The sequence below is a fragment of the Salvelinus sp. IW2-2015 genome, linkage group LG11 (assembly GCF_002910315.2).
Source record: "Salvelinus sp. IW2-2015 linkage group LG11, ASM291031v2, whole genome shotgun sequence".
In the NCBI taxonomy this organism is placed as follows: Eukaryota; Metazoa; Chordata; class Actinopteri; order Salmoniformes; family Salmonidae; genus Salvelinus; species Salvelinus sp. IW2-2015.
In genome coordinates, this window is record NC_036851.1 from 29,147,575 (window position 1) to 29,171,208 (window position 23,634).

At 42.1% G+C, this 23,634-nt stretch overlaps 1 protein-coding gene across 1 annotated transcript; it reads right to left on the minus strand.

Moving 5' to 3' along the window:
- Window positions 1-424: 424 nt before the first annotated feature.
- LOC111970133 (isotocin receptor-like) lies at window positions 425-22,962 on the minus strand. Its single transcript, XM_023996656.2, has 3 exons — window positions 22,882-22,962; window positions 21,177-22,348; window positions 425-1,892 (listed from the first exon to the last, which is right to left on the minus strand). The coding sequence occupies exons 2-3, from the start codon at window positions 22,096-22,098 to the stop codon at window positions 1,639-1,641; spliced, it is 1,176 nt and encodes a 391-aa protein (XP_023852424.1). The 5' UTR covers window positions 22,099-22,348; window positions 22,882-22,962; the 3' UTR covers window positions 425-1,638.
- Between the last annotated feature and the right edge of the window lie 672 nt (window positions 22,963-23,634).

A 23,634-nucleotide genomic window follows, 5' to 3' on the forward strand; every position in this document is an offset into this window, starting at 1 on the left:
CTACCGGGGAACAGTGGGGTTAACTGCCTTGTTCAGGGGCAATTAACATTTCAAAATGTTAAAATATGTTTGGTAGAGAAGTAAAAATAATTTTCAAGTGTTATGCTAGCTCAGTCTTGCTCACTCACAGAGCTATGGCTAATTTGGGCTCCAAATGTACACCCTGTTAGGATTATGGACCTAACATGTAGAAAAATGCCCCCCCCCCAAAAAAAGTACATGAGCTTGACTAATATGTTTTACTGAAAGTCCTTTTTATCATAGAATATAACATTTAAATAAAAAAATAYATACTTTTTTATAAAGTTATGAGGTCCAAAAGGCTCAACTCCATTTGATGCACAAAAAAAATCATTTCAGACTCACTTGATAGAACACAAACAATTTATTTAAAATAAATAAGAGATACATACAGTATGTACTTTCCAAAATACAACACTCTAAATGCAAATAAGGAAATTATGTTTTCTATTAAATGTTCAGTAGGTTTAAGGATAAATTGAAAACCAAGACGTTTACAGTAAAAGCAGAAGCCAACTTTGTAAAAAGTAAAATAAAATAATACTGCCATTTGTGATGTGCACAAGGAACAGAGTTTCAAGTAGATTTATAATTAAGGCAGGTCACCCTCTTTATGCAATAGGTTTTAAAATACATTGAATAATCCAGATAGATCAAAGCAGGATTCATGAAATTGCTCTCCCAATTCTGAGTGTTCTGAGTGTGTTCTGAGTCCATTTTCTCAATCCTATTTTGCAATGAAGAAGACATCAGCCTACCACTCAAAAAGTACAGACAGATTAATTGTGTAGGAACATTTTTGCCAAAGTACACCACAATCTTCAAAGAAATACATTTGGATGTTTGTGTTCATCCTAGAAGAAAATGGTAGCTAGTTTATTGAGTAGCCTTCTGTAAAATTAAGTAAGTAAACATGTACAGCATGACAGATATGGCAGTTGTCATTTCACAAACTGTGTAATAGTGGAAACGTACTGTGTGTGTGACCTAACGGATGGTGTGATGCAACAGACATGAGCAACATAGCACAGGAGACATCCTATATGTCAATATGTGCAAAGCAATGCAAGAGGAGAGTAGCTTTACCTTCAGGCTGACAAAATTTAGAAGAAATGTCACTGTCTTGGTCAGTCTTCAAAATCCAAACCACCATTACAGATCTGATTGACACGAAATCTGTGGCATGGGAGGCCTATGTTAATGGACTTTAAGTCCATGGTGAGGAGAACACAGCTCCCTCCTCTCCTTGGTTGGGAGTGACAGAGAGTCAGTGCTTCATTTTTCATTTACCATCTCCTGTCCTCCTCCACGGACCAAATATGTAAATCCATCAATCTGAAAACACAATCAATGGATGACTCACTCTGAACTTTGCCTGTAAGTGGAGACGTTCAACATGTCCCCAAATAAATCTCCATCTGTACAACAATCAATTGTTCAATTTACTCTTGACAAACCATGTCTGAGACTAAAATGTAAAAATCAGTGCAATAGTTTTAGGTGAGCGGGACAACAGTAGGGGAAGGAGAAATGTGGGTTTGGGGAGGTGGTGGAGGGTGTGTGTGAGGGGTTTACAGTTCTGACTGGGGGGGTACCATTGTGGGGATTGAAGGCGTCTCATGTGGTGGAGGTCTGTGTGACGCTCCTCTGGCTACTGGTGCTCTTGATGACGTAAGTGGAGGAGTTGCTTTTGCGGCTGGAGTCGTTGTCACGCTCGCAGTGGCACTGGGAGGACTTGAGGTAGCGGGCAGAGCAGCACACAAAGTTCTGCCTCAGGTCTGAGAACAGGTGGCCCGCAAAGCACATGTAGATCCACGGGTTACAGCAACTGTTCAGACTGGCCAGCAGCATGGAGATGATGAAGGGCATGGCTGGGGAAACAAGACACACACACACACTTAGATTTTAATTGATTGCAAATTGCCAATACATTTTTAAAGATGATATCTGATTGGATCGATCGATTTCCATTGATCTCATTCACACGTTGTAGAGATCTACATTTCAGACAGAGCTTAACATCTTATACACATGACAGCCGTTCTCATTATGAAATTATCCTCTGGTTCTTCTAAGGACAAACATGAGGAAATCATTTACATCTTAATTATCTCTCCCTTTCTCATTTCTCCCTTTCACTCTTTCTCTCTCTTTCTCTTCCCCAGTGATTTTACCCACACAACGCTACTGATTGGATAGCCTATCTATGGGGCTAGTTTGGGTCCGTCAATGTGTCATTAAATGCTTTCAATATGTGTATATGCAGTGGCGGATTTAGGTATAGGCGACATGGGCAGATGCCCAGGGCGGCATCTTGCCGGGGGCAGCTGCACAAAATAAATTCTTAATGGTGACATTTGCGTGATTGGTTTTCTATCGCTCATTTACACGTCACGTCAATGATATCATGTCAACACATGGGACTGTGGGTTAATTAACTTTGTCGGAGTGGGCGCCCTGATTCTAGTTTGTGAGCTAGGCAGGCTACTGCCTGGGAAGGTCTCCCATTCAGAAGTACGAGATGGGGAGGGGGCGGGGGTAGGTTGACCTCAGGTCTCCCCACTGGAAGCCCGAGGTAGGGAGAGTGGGGGAATCTATCAAATAGTGCACCTATAACTTTGTACAGTACTAATGCAATTAGTAAAATCATCACTACGAAATGCTACCAAATAAATCACAATGCATTCATAACACTGTGAATATATAGTTTCACAGACACATTGATGCATTTTTTTATGGTTTGTGCTAAATCGTTATAATAAAATAATATAAAACCAGTCTGCACACCACCAAGGTGAATTGGTTTAGTCTTGACTCTTGGTTGACAGTGTTGGTAGATGGGTAATGTGTTGGTGCCTGAGTGCCAAATCAACACAAATGTGTTTCTATTTGTCTTTGTTACTTCTTTTTGATATTTCAGAGGCTTATGTTTGTATTTATTTTTATATTTATATAGTTTTAAATGTTATGATTATTTATTTGTGTTGTTCCAAATATCTGAATAAAAATTACAGTTACTGCAGAATGGTGCTTTGTTGTTGGCGGGGGGGCTGAAGGGGGGGTTCGCCCAGGGAGCCATACAAGCTAGCACCGCCACTGTGTAAATGTATGGTAGATTACATTTTTTTAAGTCATTGGATTTTGGTGATGTTGACATTTAAAAATATTGTCCCATGTACATTGTGTAATATAGTGAAGGTACCTAACTAGCCCCGTAAGGATATCGAATGCCTAACCAAATTGACCATGGGCATTACGATTGGGTCGCATGCAATGCAGCTGGGTTCCGAATTGATGATTACTTGGGTGCTGCCAGCTGTGGGCATTTGGGCAAGATTGAAATAAATCCAACCCAATGAAAACTGTTACTGTATCCTTCATTCTGTGACATACCATTTTTTCCTACCATCCCGCAAATCTCTGTTTGGGATGAGACTGACTTTATGACCAATTTTATCCTATTTATACTTAGTAGTCAATTTTGACACTAGAAAACATTTTATGACACATATTTTCAAAAGGAGAATTAGCTTTTTAGGGGCAATGGAATTGGAATTGGAATTATTTAATGGAATTGTCTCATGTCCTGTATTTAACATCTTCTTGGTGATGGCTAATCTCTCTCCATACGTCCCTTTCCTCCAATATTCCTCTCACATCATCTTTAATGACTGGCGCTCTAGCTCTAATACGAAGGTTGCTCAAATCTAAATCACTGGGAGCAATCTGCGGGAGGGCACAGGAGCACAACCTGAGTAAATAGGGACTAATTGATCCGTCAGTCATTAAGGCTGTGAGTTATATGAGCACAAGTGTCCCGATGTTTTTTWAAWWWWTTTTATTTCACCTTTATTTAACCAGGTAGGCTAGTTGAGAACAAGTTCTCATTTGCAACTGCGACCTGGCCAAGATAAAGCATAGCAGTGTGAACAGACAACACAGAGTTACACATGGAGTAAACAATAAACAAGTCAATAACATGGTAGAAAAAAAAGAGAATCTATATACAATGTGTGCAAAAGGCATGAGGTAGGCAATAAATCGAATAATTACAATTTAGCAGATTAACAGCTGGAGTGATAATCATCAGATGATCATGTGCAAGAGAGATACTGGTGGTGCAAAAGAGCAGAAAAGTAAATAATAAAAGCAGTATGGGGGGTGAGGTAGGTAAATTGGGTGGGTAGTTTACAGATGGACTATGTACAGCTGCAGCGATGCGTTAGCTGCTCGGATAGCAGATTTTTAAAGTTGTTGAGGGAGATAAAAGTCTCCGCTTCAGAGATTTTTGCAATTCGTTCCAGTCGCAGGCAGCAGAGAACTGGAAGGAAAGGCGTCCAAATGAGGTTTTGGCTTTAGGGATGATCAGTGAGATACACCTGCTGGAGCGTGTGTTGCGGGTGGGTGTAGCCATCGTGACAGTGAACTGAGATAAGCGCGGCACTTTACCTAGCATAGCCTTGTAGATGACCTGGAGCCAGTGGGTCTGACGACGAACATGTAGCGAGGGCCAGCCGACTAGGGCATACAGGTCGCAGTGGTGGGTCGTATAAGGTGCTTTAGTAACAAAACGAATGGCACTGTGATAAACTGCATCCAGTTTGCTGAGTAGAGTATTGGAAGCTATTTTGTAGATGACATCGCCGAAGTCGAGGATCGGTAGGATAGTCAGTTTTACTAGGGTAAGTTTGGCGGCGTGAGTGAAGGAGGCTTTGTTGCGGAATAGAAAGCCGATTCTTGCTTTGATTTTGGATTGGAGATGTTTGATATGAGTCTGGAAGGAGAGTTTGCAGTCTAGCCAGACCCCTAGGTACTTATAGATGTCCACATATTCTAGGTCGGAACCGTCCAGGGTGGTGATGCTAGTCGGCGGTGCGGGTGCAGGCAGCGAACGGTTGAAAAGCATGCATTTGTTTTTACTAGCGTTTAAGAGCAGTTGGAGGCCACGGAAGGAGTGTTGTATGGCATTGAAGCTCGTTTGGAGGTTAGATAGCACAGTGTCCAAGGAAGGGCCGGAAGTATATAGAATGGTGTCGTCTGCGTAGAGGTGGATCAGGGAATCGCCCGCAGCAAGAGCAACATCATTGATGTTACAGAGAAAAGAGTCGGCCTGAGAATTGAACCCTGTGGTACCCCATAGGAGCCTGCCAGAGGACCGGACAACATGCCCTCCGATTTGACACACTGAACTCTGTCTGCAAGTAGTTGGTGAACCAGGCAAGGCAGTCATTAGAAAAACCGAGGCTACTGAGTCTGCCGATAAGAATATGGTGATTGACAGAGTCGAAAGCCTTGGCCAGGTCGATGAAGACGGCTGCACAGTAATGTTTTTTATCGATGGCGGTTATGATATCGTTTAGTACTTGAGCGTGGCTGAGGTGCACCCATGACCGGCTCGGAAACCGGATTGCCAGCGGAGAAGGTACGGTGGGATTCGAGATGGTCAGTGATCTGTTTGTTGACTTGGCTTTCGAAGACCTTAGATAGGCAGGGCAGGATGGATATAGGTCTGTAACAGTTTGGGTCCAGGGTGTCTCCCCCTTTGAAGGGGGGATGACCGCGGCAGCTTTCCAATCCTTGGGATCTCAGATGATACGAAGGAGAGGTTGAACAGGCTGGTAATAGGGGGTGCGACAATGGCGGCGGACAGTTTCAGAAATAGGGGGTCCAGATTGTCAAGCCCAGCTGATTTGTATGGGTCCAGGTTTTCCAGCTCTTTCAGAACATCTGCTATCTGGATTTGGGTAAAGGAGAAGCTGGGAGGCTTGGGCGAGTAGCAGCGGAGGGGGCGGGGCTGTTGGCCAAGGTTGGAGTCGCCAGGAGGAAGGCATGGCAGCCATTGAGAAATGCTTGTTGAAGTCTTCGATTATCACGGATTTATCGTGGGTGACCGTGTTACCTAGCCTCAGTGCAGTGGGCAGCTGGGAGGAGGTGCTCTTGTTCTCCATGGACTTTACAGTATCCCAGAACTTTGGGAGTTAGAGCTACAGATGCAAATTTCTGCTTGAAAAAGCTGGCCTTTGCTTTCCTGACTGACTGCGTGTATTGGTTCCTGACTTCCCTGAACAGTTGCATATCGCGGGGGCTCTTCGATGCTATTGCAGTTCGCCACAGGATGTTTTTGTGCTGGTCGAGGGCAGTCAGGTCTGGAGTGAACCAAGGGCTATATCTGTTCTTGGTTCTGCATTTTTTGAACGGAGCATGCTTGTCTAATATGGTGAGGAAGTAACATTTAAAGAATGACCAGGCATCCTCAACTGACGGGATGAGGTCAATATCCTTCCAGGGTACCCGGGCCAGGTCGATTAGAAAGGCTGCTCGAGAAGTGTTTTAGGGAGCGTTTGACAGTGATGAGGGGTGGTCATTTGACCGCGGACCCGTGGCGGATACAGGCAATGAGGCAGTGATCGCTGAGATCTTGATTGAAGACAGCAGAGGTGTATTTGGAGGGCAGGTTGGTCAGGATAATGTCTATTAGGGTGCCCATGTTTTACGGATTTAGGGTTGTACCTGGTGGGTTCCTTGATGATTTGTGTGAGATTGAGGGCATCAAGCTTGGATTGTAGGACTGCCGGGGTGTTAAGCATATCCCAGTTTAGGTCACCTAACAGAACAAACTCTGAAGCTAGATGGGGAGCGATCAATTCACAGATGGTGTCCAGGGCACAGCTGGGAGCTGAGGGGGGTCGGTAGCAGGCGGCAACAGTGAGAGACTTATTTCTGGAGAGATTAATTTTTAAATGTGTGAACACTGTAACTCATTCTTTTGTCTGGTGATTACAGTGTCAGAGCAGGGAGGACACACATTTACCGGGGATAGGGCCGACATGTGGGGGAAACAACTTTCAGTGATGCAAGAGTAAAGTGGAATTGATCTACTAGATAACTACAATAAAGAGGTAATACGAAACAAAGTAAACTCAGTCATATGACAAGTCATTATGTCCTGCAGCATTATGATATCCTGCAGCATTAGGATATCCTGCAGCATTAGGATATCCTGCAGCATTAGGATGTCCTGCAGCATTAGGATGTCCTGCAGTTAGTAAAGTAGGTACTCTGTAATTCTATTGCTTTGTAGCTTACTTTGAGCCACAAAATGACACAACTTAAATCTCAAAGGAACACAAGGCAGTATGATAGATGAATGAATAACTCAATACGTTTCTTCTCTCATATTCATAATCTTGCTCTTGGATAGATGTGAGGTAGGGAAGGATATGAATGAATGCATCTTGGCATTGGATCGATTATCTTTTCACTGAGGCATGACAGGTGGTTGAGACCCAGAGACACCACAAGGGGCACTAAGCAGCAGTCAAACAGACAAACACAGACTAACACTTACACACAGCTTCTTTGTTCTAACTCTGTTAGGCAAAGCCAGAGCTTCCGTGTTTGGAAGTATTTACCAGTAATAATAATGGTCCAAATGTAAATGAATGTTCTGTGTATGCCACAGTACATTCAATATATACTGTATGCTATGTTAAATAGCATACAGTATATGGGCTCCTGGGGGGTGCAGCGGTCTAAGACACTGCATCTCAGTGCTAGAGGTGTCACTACAGACACCCTGGTTCAAATCCAGGCTGTATCACAACTGGCTGTGATTGACAGTCCCATAGGGCGGTGCACAATTGGCCCAGCATCATCCAGGTTTGGCCGGTGTAGGCAGTCATTGTAAATGAGCATTTGTTCTTAACTGACTTGCCTAGTTAAATACATGTCTTGCCAGATCATGTCTATAAAAATGTTTTATGGCTTTGTAAAAGGTGGAGCATGGCTGAGAATGGGGCCAAGATGTCATTTGAAGGAAGGAATTATGATGATAAATAACCTTTGGTAGATTAGCTCATGGTGCCGTTTACCAGGAGACGATCAATCACACTAAACTGGCAAATTAGAATCTTTCCCTTGATTCGTAAATCTGCTGTCAGGTCCTGTACTGACTGGTAGCCACGGTTTAGGCTCTTTAGCACATTCATAAAGGCTGACACAACATCAAACTATTTTATTTCCTCTTCTAAGAAAGACAATTATTTACAATCATCTGAGTTTAATATCAAGACTGCACTTCAGATGATTCACTGCCAGAGAAGCTAAGCAGTAGAATTCCAAAACAAGACTCTGTTTTGGCTCTCAGCCAACCACTGACCTGGCTATCAGATGCACTACACTATTAATTCCTTAAATGGAAGCTGGTACAATAACTCTCTATTTAGTCTCTGATCACATGATTGTTTGAGTCGACACAACTGAAAAGGACTTCCGTGTTTTAATAAAAAGGCACATCTAACATTATATTTAATAACACTTTACTAAGGCCTCCACAGTGCTAGCTGTGCCACTAGAGATTCTGAGTTTGAGTCCAGGCTCTGTCGCAGCTGTCTGTGACCGGAAGACCCATGGGGCGGTCCACAATTGGCCCAGCGTTGTCCGGGTTAGGAGAGGGTTTGGCCGGCAGAGATGTCTTTGTCCCATCATATATGGTGTTTCCTCTGACATAGTGGTGCAGCTGGCTTCCAGGTTAAGTGGGCATTGTGTTAAGAAGCAGTGCGGCTTGGTTGGGTTGTGTTTCAGAGGATGCACGGCTCTCGACCTTCGCCTCTCCAGAGTCTGTACAGGAGATGCAATTGGATACCATGAAATTGGGGGAGAAAAGGGTGGGGAAAAGGGGGGGGGGAAATAAAACTTTACTTTTCGAATGACTATACCAATAATGAGGCTTGGTGTCTCTTTAGTAAAGCTTCTTTAAATGCAGGGAGGAGCACACCGTGGCCATGGACAAAAGGAGTCCATGGGGACAAGGCAGACTTGTGGAGGAAATTAATATTCATTACATACTAAACTGTTTAATTAGACATACTGTTTTTTATTTAAATAATTGTCCATTGCTACATGCTAGTATTTTTTACTGATACAAACTTTTTGGGTGCGACCGCAGTATGTGACCTCCTGTTTTTGCGACCGGCAGGAATTTAGCTATGTGGGAATTGCTGGGAGGAACAGAGAATGGTGGCAATATCAGCTATCTTGATCTACACAGACGAGCTAAATTACTTTTAACAACTCTGTTCCCAGGGCCTGTTTCTGTACAACTGCTAACTGTCACAAAGATAAAAGGATGTACTTTCTATAAAAGGAGAGAGACAACTCTGTTCGTTGAGCTTTCAACTCTGAACTATTCTTAGTAATGGTTGATTCCTTCATTTCTGCAAATCTTATAATAAAGTTGTTGTTTGAAAGAATCTGCAGTCTCTCTTACTATAGAATTTCTACCACAGAATGCTGATCGATGGAGTCACTGCCAGTCAGCATCACACAGCAGAGCAGAGGGTGAGGCAACTTGGGGAGTATGAAGGCTGTACACTCAGGTATGGATGGGCATGGACACAACTCATAGATGGGATGCTGCAGATCAGCATCTGATAATCAATATTGAGACAACATAGGCAGTAAACTTTGTCTTGGTCAAAAAAAATACGGTTTAGCCAGTTTTCTTCATTATGTTGCCATTCAAAACAAATTACAATATAGTGCTAAACCCACAGGAACAATGAGCTTGTTCCTGTGGGTTTAGCACTATATTGTAAAATATTGTAAAAAAAGACTATAGTACTGTAGTATTACTATATGTATATATTATACAGTGAGTGTACAAAACATTAAGAACACCTTCCTAATATTGAGTTATACCCCCAGGAGGTCACATACATAGCTTTCACCTGCATTTCACGGTAAGGTCTACATCTGTTGTATTCGGCGCATGTGACAAATAACATTTGATTTCATTTGACTTGATTCACCTGGTGAGTCTATGTTTTGTAGACTGTATGTGTGTGTGTGTGTGTGTGTGATTATGTATTTACATGTGTGCACTCTAGAGTGTGTTTGTTTATATGAGTATGAGAAGGTATTCAAGTCCTAAATCCCTTACATTTAAGCTATGGTACTGTTGTGTAGCAAGAGGGAGGAAGCACAGGTCCACATGAAGCTTCAATCAATGATATTGCTGTGGGTTGCTGTTTGGGAATCATGTTTCTGCTGAGTTCACCCCTTTTCAGGGAAAGCAGGAAACAGAGAACTTGAATTTTTGTGTTTGCAGTTTGATTTTATTGCGAGAGTGGTGGAAAATTCTCTTATTTGAGCCCATCTCTGGGGAGCCAATGTATAACGATTTTCGAGGAGGAAAAACACAACTGACAACCATTCTGTACTGATGTTTTCAATTTACAGTTTAGCTTCTCTGTGGCAAGAAAAGGAAGCTACAGGTTATTTTAGCTCTATCAAGGGGTATGTCAAATAATCTGCTCTGTAATAAAGTGTCATGACTTAAATCCTACATTATAGTTTCATCAGAATAGTATTACAAGTGTGTCTTGATAGGTTGTTATCTGAATGTGAATAGGTGTAATGCTGACATCATTATCTGCCATGATGGAGGTAATAGGCAGTGTGATGTGGTCCTTATCAAACATTAGCAAAGTACTGCATGTGTTACTAATGGCCTCCTCAGTAATAGCCATTAGTCTGGGCTCACTCTGCTGGCTGTGGTGTTGCTAGCTAATGGATACCTTATCTCTCCATAGCCACATGCAGCCAGGTTCTCTTCCATAATGGCTGCTTTCAAATAGTTTATAAGCTACTTTTTTTTCCATTTTAAAGCCAATATATTATGGATTTTCCAATTGTATTTTATGGAAACGTATAGTGAAAATAAACTATTTGCACCATGTTGCATCCCATGTGTATCCGTGAGAGTTAATGCTCAATATGCCAATATAACTGCATCGGCCTTACTGCTGTTAGCCCATAGAAACTCAACAAATAAAAGATTCACTACATGGAACAACAGATAGTCTAACGTGTGCTCTGGGAGTCGTGAAGCAAGGTCAGGGAGTGAATCATTTAATCAATAAACGGAACATAATACAAAACAAGAAACACGAACAACGCACAGACATGAAACTGAAACAACAACACCTGGGGAAGGAACCAAAGGGAGTGACATGAAGAGGGCAGGTAATCTAGGAGGTGATGGAGTCCAGGTGAATGTCATTAGGCACTGATGCGCGTGACGATGGTGGCAGGTGTGCGCAATAATCTGCAGCCTGGTGACCTAGAGGCCAGAGAGGGAGCACATGTGACAGTACACCCTCCCCGATGCGCGGCTTCAGCTGTAGGATGCCGACCAAAATGACAATCCAGGGGATCAGGAGCGAACCGGTCACCTCTGCTGAGGCGCGGGAACCTGTCAATCCAGCTGAGGAGCGGGAGCATCGCGACCTAGAGGGCTGGAGAGAGAGCACACGTGACAGTACCTCCTAACTGGCACGGGGCTCCAGCCGCAGGACGCCAACCAAAGGGACGATCCCGGGGAACAGGGGCGGACCGGTTGCCTCCGCTGAGGCGCAGAAACCTGACAAACCGGCTGAGGCGTGAGATCCTGATGACCCGGCTGAAAACTCCCTGGTTGCATTGGCTGAGGCACGGGAACCTTTTCACCCAGCTGAGGCATGGGAGCCTATCGATCCCACCGAGGCATGGGAACCTGTCAAGCCAGCTGAGGCATGAGAGTCCGACGAACCGCCTGAGGCCTCCCTGGTAGCTCCGGTACTGACACCCGGACCCAACATCACCTCCAACACAAAAACAAAAAAAACACTCCCTGATGCTTCCCTTTGGTGAGGCGTTATTCTGTAACATGTGCGCTGGGAGTCGGGAAGCAAGTCCAGGGAGTGAATCATTTAATCAATAAACATAAGCACACGTGACATAGTCCAAAAATAAATCTAAAGGAAGTTGGTTTTAAGGTGTCTGTTCTATATCAGAAAGATATAATAAAGATCAGGAAATTATTATTTATTTATTTTGCCCATACAAAATATTTGGGAGCACTAAACCACTTCCACTGTACTTCCTTCAGATGACTCTTTTGAGGCTGGTGCAAAACAGGTCTCATCTTTCCATAGAGTGGTCATATTCGTCTGTAGGCCAAACCGTTCTGACGCTACAGACGTTTCCGTGACAAGACCGATTTTCGGGATGTCTCATGGTCTGACAAACACAGCTGTAGCTTGGCCACCTTCCAATGCATATGTTGAAGGCTGCCATTGGCGGATGCGGTGGATTGAGACGCAGCCCATGCAGAAACTGTTATCTCTAGCTTAAACAGATGGATTTGGATGTTTTTTTTTGATTATGCTAAATATATTTCCATGGGGGCGCGGACATCTACTCTACTTTTTTTTTTTAAGATAACTTTGGCTGAGAATTGTTATTTCTATAGTTTTCCATWCACTTGTAATGCAAGATTGTTTAGGGGTTCTAATAACTGTTTACCACCTCGTTTTATTTCCTGGTGTTTGTCTTGAAATGTTGGGAAATCATTTGTGATGCTGCTGCTGTGGGAATCAGAAGGGAACAGAACAGAAGAGAACAGTTGTGTTGAATATTATTATTTGACCCTGCTGGTCATCTATGAACATTTGAACATCTTGGCCATGTTCTGTTATAATCTCCACCAGGCACAGCCAGAAGAGGACTGGCCACCCCTCATAGCCTGGTTCCTCTCTAGGTTTCTTCCTAGGTTCTGACCTTTCTAGGGAGTTTTTCCCAGCCACCATGCTTCTACACCTGCATTGCTTGCTGTTTGGGGTTTTAGGCTGGGTTTCTGTACAGCACTTTGAGATACCAGCTGATGTAAGAAGGGCTATATAAATAAATTTGATTTGTTTGAATTTGATTTGAATAAATAGTGCTGTGCTGTACCTCTGATGTATTTCCAATGGATGGATGGTCTCACTTTGATTTACCATGCTCCTTAGCTGTTTACAGCAATACAGCTTAAATTATATATTATACCTCTTCAAAGGATAGAACATAAACAACATGGCAACCCCAAACAGTAGGCCATCTACTGTATTTAGTTCAGCGCAGATTGTCCAATCCCCCTCCCATGCATACCAGAATCCGAATGTGAATAGGCCTGGCTAATGGGATACAGTATGTAAAGTGTGATTGACTGGGTATTGAACCCTGGTCATACCGTATATTAGTAAAGAACAAGAAAACTCCCAATTCACCGCTTTATTGACAATGTTTCAATCCGAAACGGATCTTCATCAGATCTTCAAACAAACAAACTGAGTGCTCACATGCCAAAATATACAYATTTCACCTCACATGACCATTACGGACATGACGCATGCTGGGTGCAAAAACAATTTGTGTGTCTCTAATAATTGAATAACAATGCGATTGGTACATGTAGTAGTTCCAGAAAATAATATATATATACCAAATGACCAAGTAGGTGACCTGGAAGGCAAGACCAATCAAAATGACATACAGTGTTTCCTCCTTTAAAAGTTGCGTCATACTGCAGCACACCTTGCGGACTGCTGCAGAATTCTATGGCACATTATTTAATTGTCAGCCATTTTCACAATTAATGCAAGTTAGTGCTAGTTTGACCACTAGAGGGCATCTTTGAGAAGCATTTGATAGTCTTCAATATTGGCATTACTAGAGAATTTAAAACCTTTTTTGTAAGAACATAGTATATGGGATTGATTTTAATAAATTTAGCTTAATTAATTTGATTAATATTATGGTGTTTCTGTTCCAAGAAGGCTACAGTACTAAGAGCATAAGAGGATTGGAGGATTCTAAATTAATATCTAAGGGGCATAACATTTCCACACCCTAATTGTAGTGTAACCAATACCCAAACGGAGATTCAGTGAAAATAATAATCTCATTGATTTATCAAGACCGGTCCCCATGCTTGTTTCATATCAGTGCAAAACGATGCTGAAATAGTTATTGCTTCAAATCCTATTGCTTCTAACTTCAATATGCTTTTTAAATATATAAGGATGGAACGGAAAATATGGCACTGTACAACGTGACAGTCAGGAGTAGGCTGCAGTACTGGGCTATTCAACTAAAGAATCCTCGTGTCGTGCGGTCAYGTGGGAGACCGGGGTTCAATTCCCTGATAGGGAGGAAGGAGTAGGCTGTCCTTGTAAAAGATAATGTGTTCTTAACTGACTTTCTTAGTTAAATAAAGGTTACACTAAGAGCATAACATTTCTACACCCAAATGGAGATTCAGTGAATATAAGAATCTCTTTGATTAATAAAGACCAGTCCCCATGCTTGTCTCAGAGCAGTGTGAAACATTGCTAAAATAGTTGTATCCTAATGCTTCTAACTTCAATATGCTCATTAAATAAACAAGACCTAAACCCACTTTTAACAGCACATTACTCAACACTGGTGAGACTCATGTCGCGTATGGTAGGCCTACAGTATATCAACAAATACGACGTGACTCTCCGCCAATAATTACATATAGAGGATTGGAGGATTCTAAATTAAAACCAAAAGCCTCCTCATGGGTCTCCCAGTGGCAGCCAGCACAGATTTTGAACCTCCATCTGTAGCATAGCATGTTGAACTGCGATGCAGTATCTTAGGCAGCTGCGTCACTCGAGAGGCCTCATTCACAACGTATCAAAATACAGAGAGATGTTGGCTTATATTCAGTCAACACATATATTTTAAGAATATCATGGAATATAATTGAACATTTTCGTTTCTCCATGCTTGTCTCAGAGAAATGCGAAACGGTGCTGAAATAGTCATCCACAGCGGGTAGGCTATATATAACGATATTTTGGACATTATTATTWTTTTTTTTAAATGACAGTGAGCGATTGTAATCTGAATAAAGGCCAAAATAATATTTATAAAGTCCAAAATATAGCCCTGCTAATAGCCATAATGGCRTTGTACAACGTGACCATGTGTGTTTGAAAGAGTATTTTCCAGTAAGCAACAATTTGTTTACCTTCATTAGACAACTTTGTTCTGATATTTCTCTAATTCAGTGATATTTTTTTCCCATAGTAATTCGTTATGGATCCATAACTAAATCAATATCTGCATTTTGAAAGAGTATTTTTATCATTATTTTATTAACGAAAGCATCAACATGATGATGACGAAATACAGTACTGTACACTATATACATTTGTATACATTTGTATAATAAAGCATTTAAAGCATTTTGAAGATATAAGCCACCTGCATTTGTTTATTAGGCTGTAGCAGAACAGCCCTTGCTGTGCCTAGTGAGTAGTTGGTCAAGTTCTGTTGCCAGAAGAGTAGAAATGGCAGGGTGAACTGACGACCTGATGAACCCGCCAGGTATGTTGACTCTGCCTGTCGGAGGTGGAGTTCCAGAGCTCACAGGTGTGCGTGGCATGGATCCTCGCCCTCTTCAACGCGTCATTCTCCGCCTTACTCTCCGCCGATGCCGCCTGGCTCTGGACCAATGGATCAGATGTCGCCCGTACCTCTGCCCTCAGATAATGTTTCTCTTTCTGCTGGTTTGCCTTCAATGATTCGATCTCGGTCTTCAAAGTTTGAATCTGATCCATGTGCACCTTCATCAGATGAGCAGAATGCTACCGCCCTGAGCCCCCTTCGATTACAGTGGCCTATGATAGAAACAGTAGATCAATTAAGAATTAAAAGTGACTCCAACATACACATGCTGCGTATACATTTTAAGAATCTAGCAAAACAAACCGTTTTCTTGGCAACCATGCGTTTTTTCAGTGCGGTCCGTTGTCCAGCMGTTTGCTACCCAGTGGAGCGGGGTGGGGGTCCACCACCCCTCCCTTCCTCCAGCTCCCTTCCCCATGGGGTAGGTCCGTCTTCTGTGCACGGCTCTGCGGCCCATCCCGTGCCCCCTGCCCTCGTGCCTTGAACCTTGCGCGCCCTTACATAATTCTAAATTAATAATAATAATCGCTTTGTTTAAATAATAACAATATTTTGGAGATTATTTTGTTTTCAAATAACGTAAAATTAGTGAGAAAAAGGCCAAAAAGGCCATTCTTGTTACTAATTTGCAAATAAAGCCAGTTTGTTATTTAAAATGCTTTCTTTCTGTTTTTAGAGGGAGAGAAACCAAAAACCTACAGTCAAGGCCAGCACCGGGATTGAACCAGCATCTGTAGCAACACAGCAATGCAGTGTCTTAGACCGTTGCGCCACTAAGGCACTGTACTGTACAACATGACTGGTCGGGAGTAGGCTACAGTACTACAGAGACACAGTAGCACCTTGGGACCCAAAACATAATCAGTGGTATAACTCCCCCTTTTGCTGGTCTGGAGCAATGAAGTAGTGACGCAGGGTACTGTACTAAACCACAAATGAAGTCCCACAGCGTAATTGCAAAACTTTTAGTGGAGCAACCACATTATTGGCTAATGGGGAGGCTCTTTTTTAGGGGTGTAGGGTGGAAGCACGGATCTTTACAGGAAGCAGACAGACAGGAATTCCCTGTTACGCGGAGACCGCTCCTACCCTTCACCCCTAGAAAAAGCCTCCCAATTAGCCAATACAGTCGCATACACAGAATTTGTACTACACAAAGTGACTATGACAAACAAGCCGACTATCTGGATGAGCGTTTCAGACAGCGGGGTTACCCAGAGGAATGGCTGCATGACGCAAGGGAACTTTATAAAAATACGACCCAGGACGACAGCCTCACGCCCAAACTGCCCCGCCCTCCCTTCCTTCAATACTCCCCACTTGGTAAACAGCTCGACCACATCATTAAAAAACACTGGCACATCTTGAGCACTGATCCACAACTGGAAAAGATGTTTATAGAACCATGCACCCAACATAAGTCAAATGGTGGTGAGGTATGATCTTCCACCAGTGCCACGTAGTATCTTTCTTGACAATGTGCACAGTGGCGGTGCTAGCTAGTATGGCTCCCAGGGCGAAGCCCCCCGCCAACAACAAAGCACCATTCTGCCGTAACTGTCATTTTTATTCAGACATTTGGAACCACACAAATAATTTATCATAACATTTAAAACTATATAAATATAAAAATATATACAAAAATAAGACTCATAAATATCAAAAAGAAGTAACAAAGACAAATAGAAACAAATTCCCAAATTCCCCACCATTCCCCAACACTGTCAACCAAGAGTCAAGACTAAACCAATTCACCATGGTGGTGTGCAGACTGGTTTTATATTATTCTTAACGATTTAGCACAAACCAGAAATAATGCAACAATATGTCTGTGAAACTATATATTCACAATATTATGAATGAATTGTGGTTTATTTGGTAGTATTTCGTAGTGTGACTGATTTTGCTAATTGCATTAGTACTGTACAAAGTTAGAGGTGCCCTATTTCATAGATTCTCCCCTCCCCTACCTCAGGCTTCCAGTGGGGAGACCTGAGGTTAACCTTGGTGTAATGTGTATGCCTTCCGGACAGTAATTATAGGCCAATTTGGTTATAAAGGAATGTAAACAAAAATGGCATGCAAAACTCGAACTGCCAGCGGCGACCTGTCATTCAGGGCAGAGCCCCACCGGTTTTGAGCTCCACATTTTTAGCAAAAATAAATAAAGTACAATTTGGGCTTGCCTGTTTTGCATGTTATTTTGGCATTAATATGTGTCACATATCAGTTTGAAAACAATGTAAAAAAAWATATATATAATTGAGTTAATAAAGCTGCATACAAACGTGGTCTCTTTTCTGTTTTCTTGAGTAAGGCAGCTACAAAATGTAGGTGTTTCAGCCTAGCTCAGTGCTTTCTGTGGTGGTGGGGCAGCCAGCAGGAAATACGGAGCGTTGTGCCGTGATTGGCTCTGTCACGCCTGCTCACGTTCTTCCCCCCCTTGTCACGCGCATCAGTGATTTATTGCACTCACCTGGACTCAATTACATGTTTATTACCTCCCCTATATTTGTCAGTTCCCCAACTCTGTTCCCCTCTGCTGCAGTAATTGTCTTACATCTGTGTATTACCCGGTTCTGACGCTGTTCCTGTCCTGTTCCATGTCTGTTCCTAATTAAATGTTGACTCCCCGTACCTGCTTCTCTACTCCAGTGTCGGTCCTCACAGGCTCAGTGTTCTGTCCCTCATGGGGACACTATGGCACCTCAAATATTCAAGCCCCCTTGGGTGCTGCCATAGAGTTACATTAGAAGTGCCCACCAAGAAGGTCATTGGCCACAGATAAAATGACATCAAATCATGTTTTATCTACATTAGCTTTGATTGGACTGATCATGTCAACATCATACTTTCAAAATCTTAGCTAGCAGTCATCATCATGAATCCAGTCGACAATCTACTGGCAAATCCTTTTTAATCCTTGTCAAATGAAGATAAATAATTAATAGAAATTATAGATAAAATGTAGCTGGTGCTCATTGGCCATTGGACATAAACATTAACACACAACAAGTAGGAAATTGCAACTTCAACAATGCGTGGTTTGGAAGGAATCAGTGGCTAACTGCAAGCATTGCAAAGTAATCACTAGCCTGCTGTTCAGTGGAGTGGCTGTGTGGTCCCAAGTCTAAGATTAAGGGTCTCTTTTCCTAGTTCAAAATTATAAACATTCAACATTGGCCATGCTGTCAATGAAGCATGATTTGTGCTGCACTCAAAACAACTGTTAACTCGGAACTGCAAAATCTGACTTTAGTGAGTTCAAGATAACTGAGAACTCGGGGAAAAACGAGCCACGACTGGAAAAATAAGTTTTGAACTTTCATCCAACTCGGAATTGTAAATTGGGAACTCGGGCCTCTTTCTAGAGCTATGACCTGAAGATCACTGACGTCATCATGATTCAACACTTTTGTCTTGAAAGCACCATAAATCCAGAGAATGCCAGACTTTGATGACAAAGTTTGATGACAAAATTTGCCCACAAGTAGGACCACCACTTCAAGTGAGCACAGCACAACAAGGTGAGTCCTAAAATGTATTGTATGTTTCTGCATAAATGATGTAATATGCCAGAGAGATATGTATACTGTAGCTAAGAAAGTAATACTAAGTGTATGTTATGTAGTAAGCTGTTAGTAGCCCATGTGCCTCACTCTAATAATTTGGTTTATTTTCACCTCTTAAAATGTTGCTTACTGTTCTGACTTGGTGGTGCACATGTAGCCTGTAACCTGTTTTTGAGAACCGTAATCATCAAATCAAATCTTATTGGTCACATACACATGGTTAGCAGATGTTAATGCGAGGGTAGCGAAATTCTTGTGCTTCTAGTTCCGACCATGCAGTAATATCTAACAAGTAATCTAACAATTTCACAACTTTACACACAAGTGTAAAGGAATTAATAAGAATATGTACATATACATATATGGATGAGCGATGGCCAAATGACATAGGCAAGATGAGAATATTGTAAGCGCTTTCATTGTTTGCTTATATGCCCCTTTTATTTATCTTATGGTTCTGACTTGGTGTACAGGGAGAACACTGTAAGATGTTCTGAATTCTTTCGCTGTACATTTCAAAAGTGTTGAACAAATAATTATATTGACTATGTCTGTCCTAGCTCGCTCATTAATGTCTTAATCGAAATTATGGATTTCCTCTTATTCGCTTTTCGTCCCCTTATGCCATAGTTTGTACATCTCAATTGTCAGTAGAAACCACATTTGTTTAAGCAAGTCAGCCATATCAGCTATGTTTTTTTTTAAAGACAGTAAATGAGGCTGAATGAACTGTTTCGCTGCCAGACAAGGCTCTGCTGATAGCCAGGCGTAGCAGTGGTAATGTGTTGGAAATGCTGTTGGGACTCTGCTGTTGGGACAGCTTTATGTAGGACCTAACAGTTTGTGGGCACCGTTTGTCACCGTTATAGTGCAATTCATGTATTGTTTAGTGTTGTGCTGTGCACTGGCTTTGCTGGCATGCATCCCACTCTTTTTTTTGTTGCACCACCAAGATTTATATGCTAAAATCGCCACTGCCAACAGCAATAGCATATTTGACGAAAACCAATGAGTTAATGAATAACATTGGATGTGGCCATAAAGCGGGTCATTAAGAGATTAATTGCAGTGGACTGTCTGCTGCTCCATCGAAGAGCTCTAGGGTGTCGTGCCGTGCGGCTGCCCTGTGTGCTGGACTGAGGAGATGACATGCGTGGCCCCACTCTTGCGCGCCGATGTACCTCCCAGGTAACAATAGCTCGGCGTACATGTATACTCAAACTAATGATTAACTGCAGGCAGACTCGGATGGTTGGGCTTCAGAGATGCGCGCAAACCACGCAGGTTACACTCATGAAAGACTGCTTCCAGTGACTTATTTTGGTAGCATGTAAATTATCGTGCGTAGGATAATTTGCTTCGCTTCAGTGGAGGGGTATTATAGCCTAATAAGATCACTGTTGTCAATGTTGATGTTGTTCGTTACAGAGAGTGAATCAAATGGACGGTGGTGGTGTTTTTTTGTCTTCATAAAACAAACTGTACCAATTCTTGAAAACCATTGTCAAATTCAAAACTTTTCAAAAATGAAGGATATGTTGATGGCTTATATAGGGATATATGAAATTAATAAAACGAATAATGTTTTTTTTGCAAATGTAACATTATGCCATACATATTCGGATCGTTGCACCCGCGTCTCCACAAGTCACAATAACATTCGATAGGTGGGCAGAGCTTCATTTGCAACATGGCATTTTGGTTGGCTGGAGGCCTATAATGAGATGCTGCGGAATTATCTAAATTTATGTAATTTCATCCACTGCCTGTGTGGGTGGGCGGCTACTCCATATGATGCGTCTAATCTTACAATKGCATACATTCTCTGATGTTCCTCAGGTTGGCCAACATTTCATGGGTAAAAGTGCAGTGTCCAATATTGTGCGAATTTCAATTGACTGTCAATGGCAAAGGTTGTATAGTGTATCTTTGTATATTTGTATTACCATCGAGGCTATTAGCTATTCGTAATTATTAAAGTATTTACGTACACCATTACTGGAGCTGTGGGCTGCTTCGGTGCCCAGAATGCCGAAGTCTGATAAATAATAGTACACCGCATGCAACATTACGCACGCCGCATGATAAACCCCAAGGCAGAATACGTTCTGAGCGTTTTAAATTAACCATGGACATTCATTGTCGTTTAACTTTAAAATGTACATATTAATAATTGCTTCAGTCTAGAATTGCGAAGCCCATCGTTAAAGTAGCTCCTATTACGCACATAAGCTCACCACACTGCATTTTACTGGTTCTTTTCGAGGTGGAGTTTAAATTTACCTTCCCGGGGCGCCGCTGGATCCCAAGCCGTCCACATCTGCACGGTGAAGAAAGGTGTCCAGCAAACAATATACGCCAGGACTATGACAAATGTCATTTTAACGGTGGTTATCTTCGCTTTGGAGATGAGCTTTACACTGCTCACCCGGGCGAGCGCATGACCTTTCGAAGTCTTCGGGGTGAGGCTTATGCACTGGTCCCTCTTGGTTTTCATTCTAAAGTTTTGCCATATCTTAAAGCTTATTAGCCCATAGCAAAGGCTCAGTATGGCAACTGGTATGATGTAGATGGTAAGGCTAATCCAAGTTATATACGCTTTGGCACCCCAGGGCTCAACGAAGTCACCCCAACAGTCATACACTCCGGCTCCAACATCCTTCAGAGAAAATATGTACATCTGTGGGCTGCTGAACAATAGGCTGAGGACCCACGATATAATCACATAGAAGCGGTCCTTTCTCTTGTGCAGAGACCGAAGCGGCTGACAAATCGCCAAGCACCTGTCTACGGACATCAAAACAAGCACATAGGTAGAGGCGAACATCCCGACGATTTGAAGGTATTTCACCAACCTGCACAGGATATCGGGTCCATAGAAACGGAAAGTAATGTCCCAGATAAGTTGTGGCAGGACCTGAAATATAGCCACCACCAGATCCGCGATGCTGAGGTGTTTCATGAAGTAGTACATTCGGGACTGTGTGTGCTTGGTGGTGTGAATGGCCACCAGAACGCACAGGTTCCCAGCCAGGGCCAGGAACAGGACCAGGGCGAGCACGGTCACCTCCACTTTAGCCACCTCGTCGTTCCGTTTCAGGGGGTTAGTCTGGTTTCCCCCGGTGGTCCCGTTGCCAAGGGTTGAGTTCCTCCAGGATTTGTTGAATGACCAAAAGTCCTGCTCATTTAATATGGTACTTTCCATTGTGTTGACCGTATCCTCTGCCAGTCCGCGTGCGACGCCCAAAATTCAATTGCAGCAATGTTCAGCCACCGGTAAACAGTGGAGGGTTGTTTTAAAGTACCGCGTATTCTTTGCCTCTTCGTCTAACAGGTGTCAAGGCAAAGCGTCCTAGTGTGGAGCTGTGTTGTTACCTTTTACGCACGTGGGAAAATGTAATCGCAATTTTGCGCTGAAGCCTTATTTCGTATTCATATCCGCATAGGATCAGACACTGAAGGAGAGGAAATAGAGGAAACACATAAACACCTTGTTTTAACTCAAAACAATTAAATTATACAATACCAAATTAAAGGGGCAATCTGAGATTGGTGCATCCATTTTTGTCATTTAAAATGAATGCGATTTGGCTACCCGTAGCTCCTAAGAATATACCTTATACATGCCTCATGAGCTTAGTTCAACTGTCGAACCCCATCAGAACCCAAAAAATATGCTCATTTAATTGTAAACAAACATTTTCCAGTAAAGAAATATGATTAAAACTATAATTTTGATAGCATGGAAGGTTTTTGTATTCATAGCTCTGTCTGCTTTGTTATTGTTTAAAATGTAGATAGCCAGTTTAAACGAAAAATKAACAGAACCACATAATATGATTTAAGAAATGATTGATAGAGGCTCACCAATGTGTAACACATTGTCTATGCATATTCTTCAGACATCCAAATTATATTTTAACATAGCCTACAAGTAATAAATAGCCTATTATGATGGGTTTTCCTAATGTAAATGTAGATTACTTACATGTGCATCTGCTTTACCCTCTGTCTTGTAAATAGAATACTGGAACGCCACAGTGCTTTTTTTCTCATAAACCAGTGAGCCTCCCTCACTAGTAGCGATCGGAATGGCCAGTATCATGATATTTATACCACTTGTATCCCTGGCCAAGATTACACACGAGAAATGGATTTAGACATTATTTCCACTAGGTGTCCATGTGCGCCACTTATAGATGATGGCCTGGTACTGAACAATTCACTCCATCTGAAATGAAAACACTGACAACTGTCCTATTTCCGAAAACGAAGTGGTCATCATCATCATCATCATCATCATCATCATCATCATCATCATCATCATCATCATCATCATCATCATCATCATCATTTACCCTAGTCAACTAAAAGCCTATAATGACAAACATAACGAACAATCATTAATTAAATGGCTAATTAAATAACTTCACACTAGAGATGAAATATATGGACACTAGCTGTACAGTAGACAGCAGTCGATTTGGCTGAATCTGTAAATAGCACACCAGACTACCTCATCCCCATAGTATTACTTACCCTCTTGCTCTTTTGCACCCCAGTATCTCTACTTGCACATCATCATCATCTGCACATCTATCACTCCAGTATCAATACTAAATTGTAATTATTTTAGCCTCTATGGCCTATTTATTGCCAACCTCCCTACTCTTCTACATTTGTACATAGATTTTTCTATTTTTCTTTTCTTTTGTGTTATTGACTGTACATTTGTTTATGT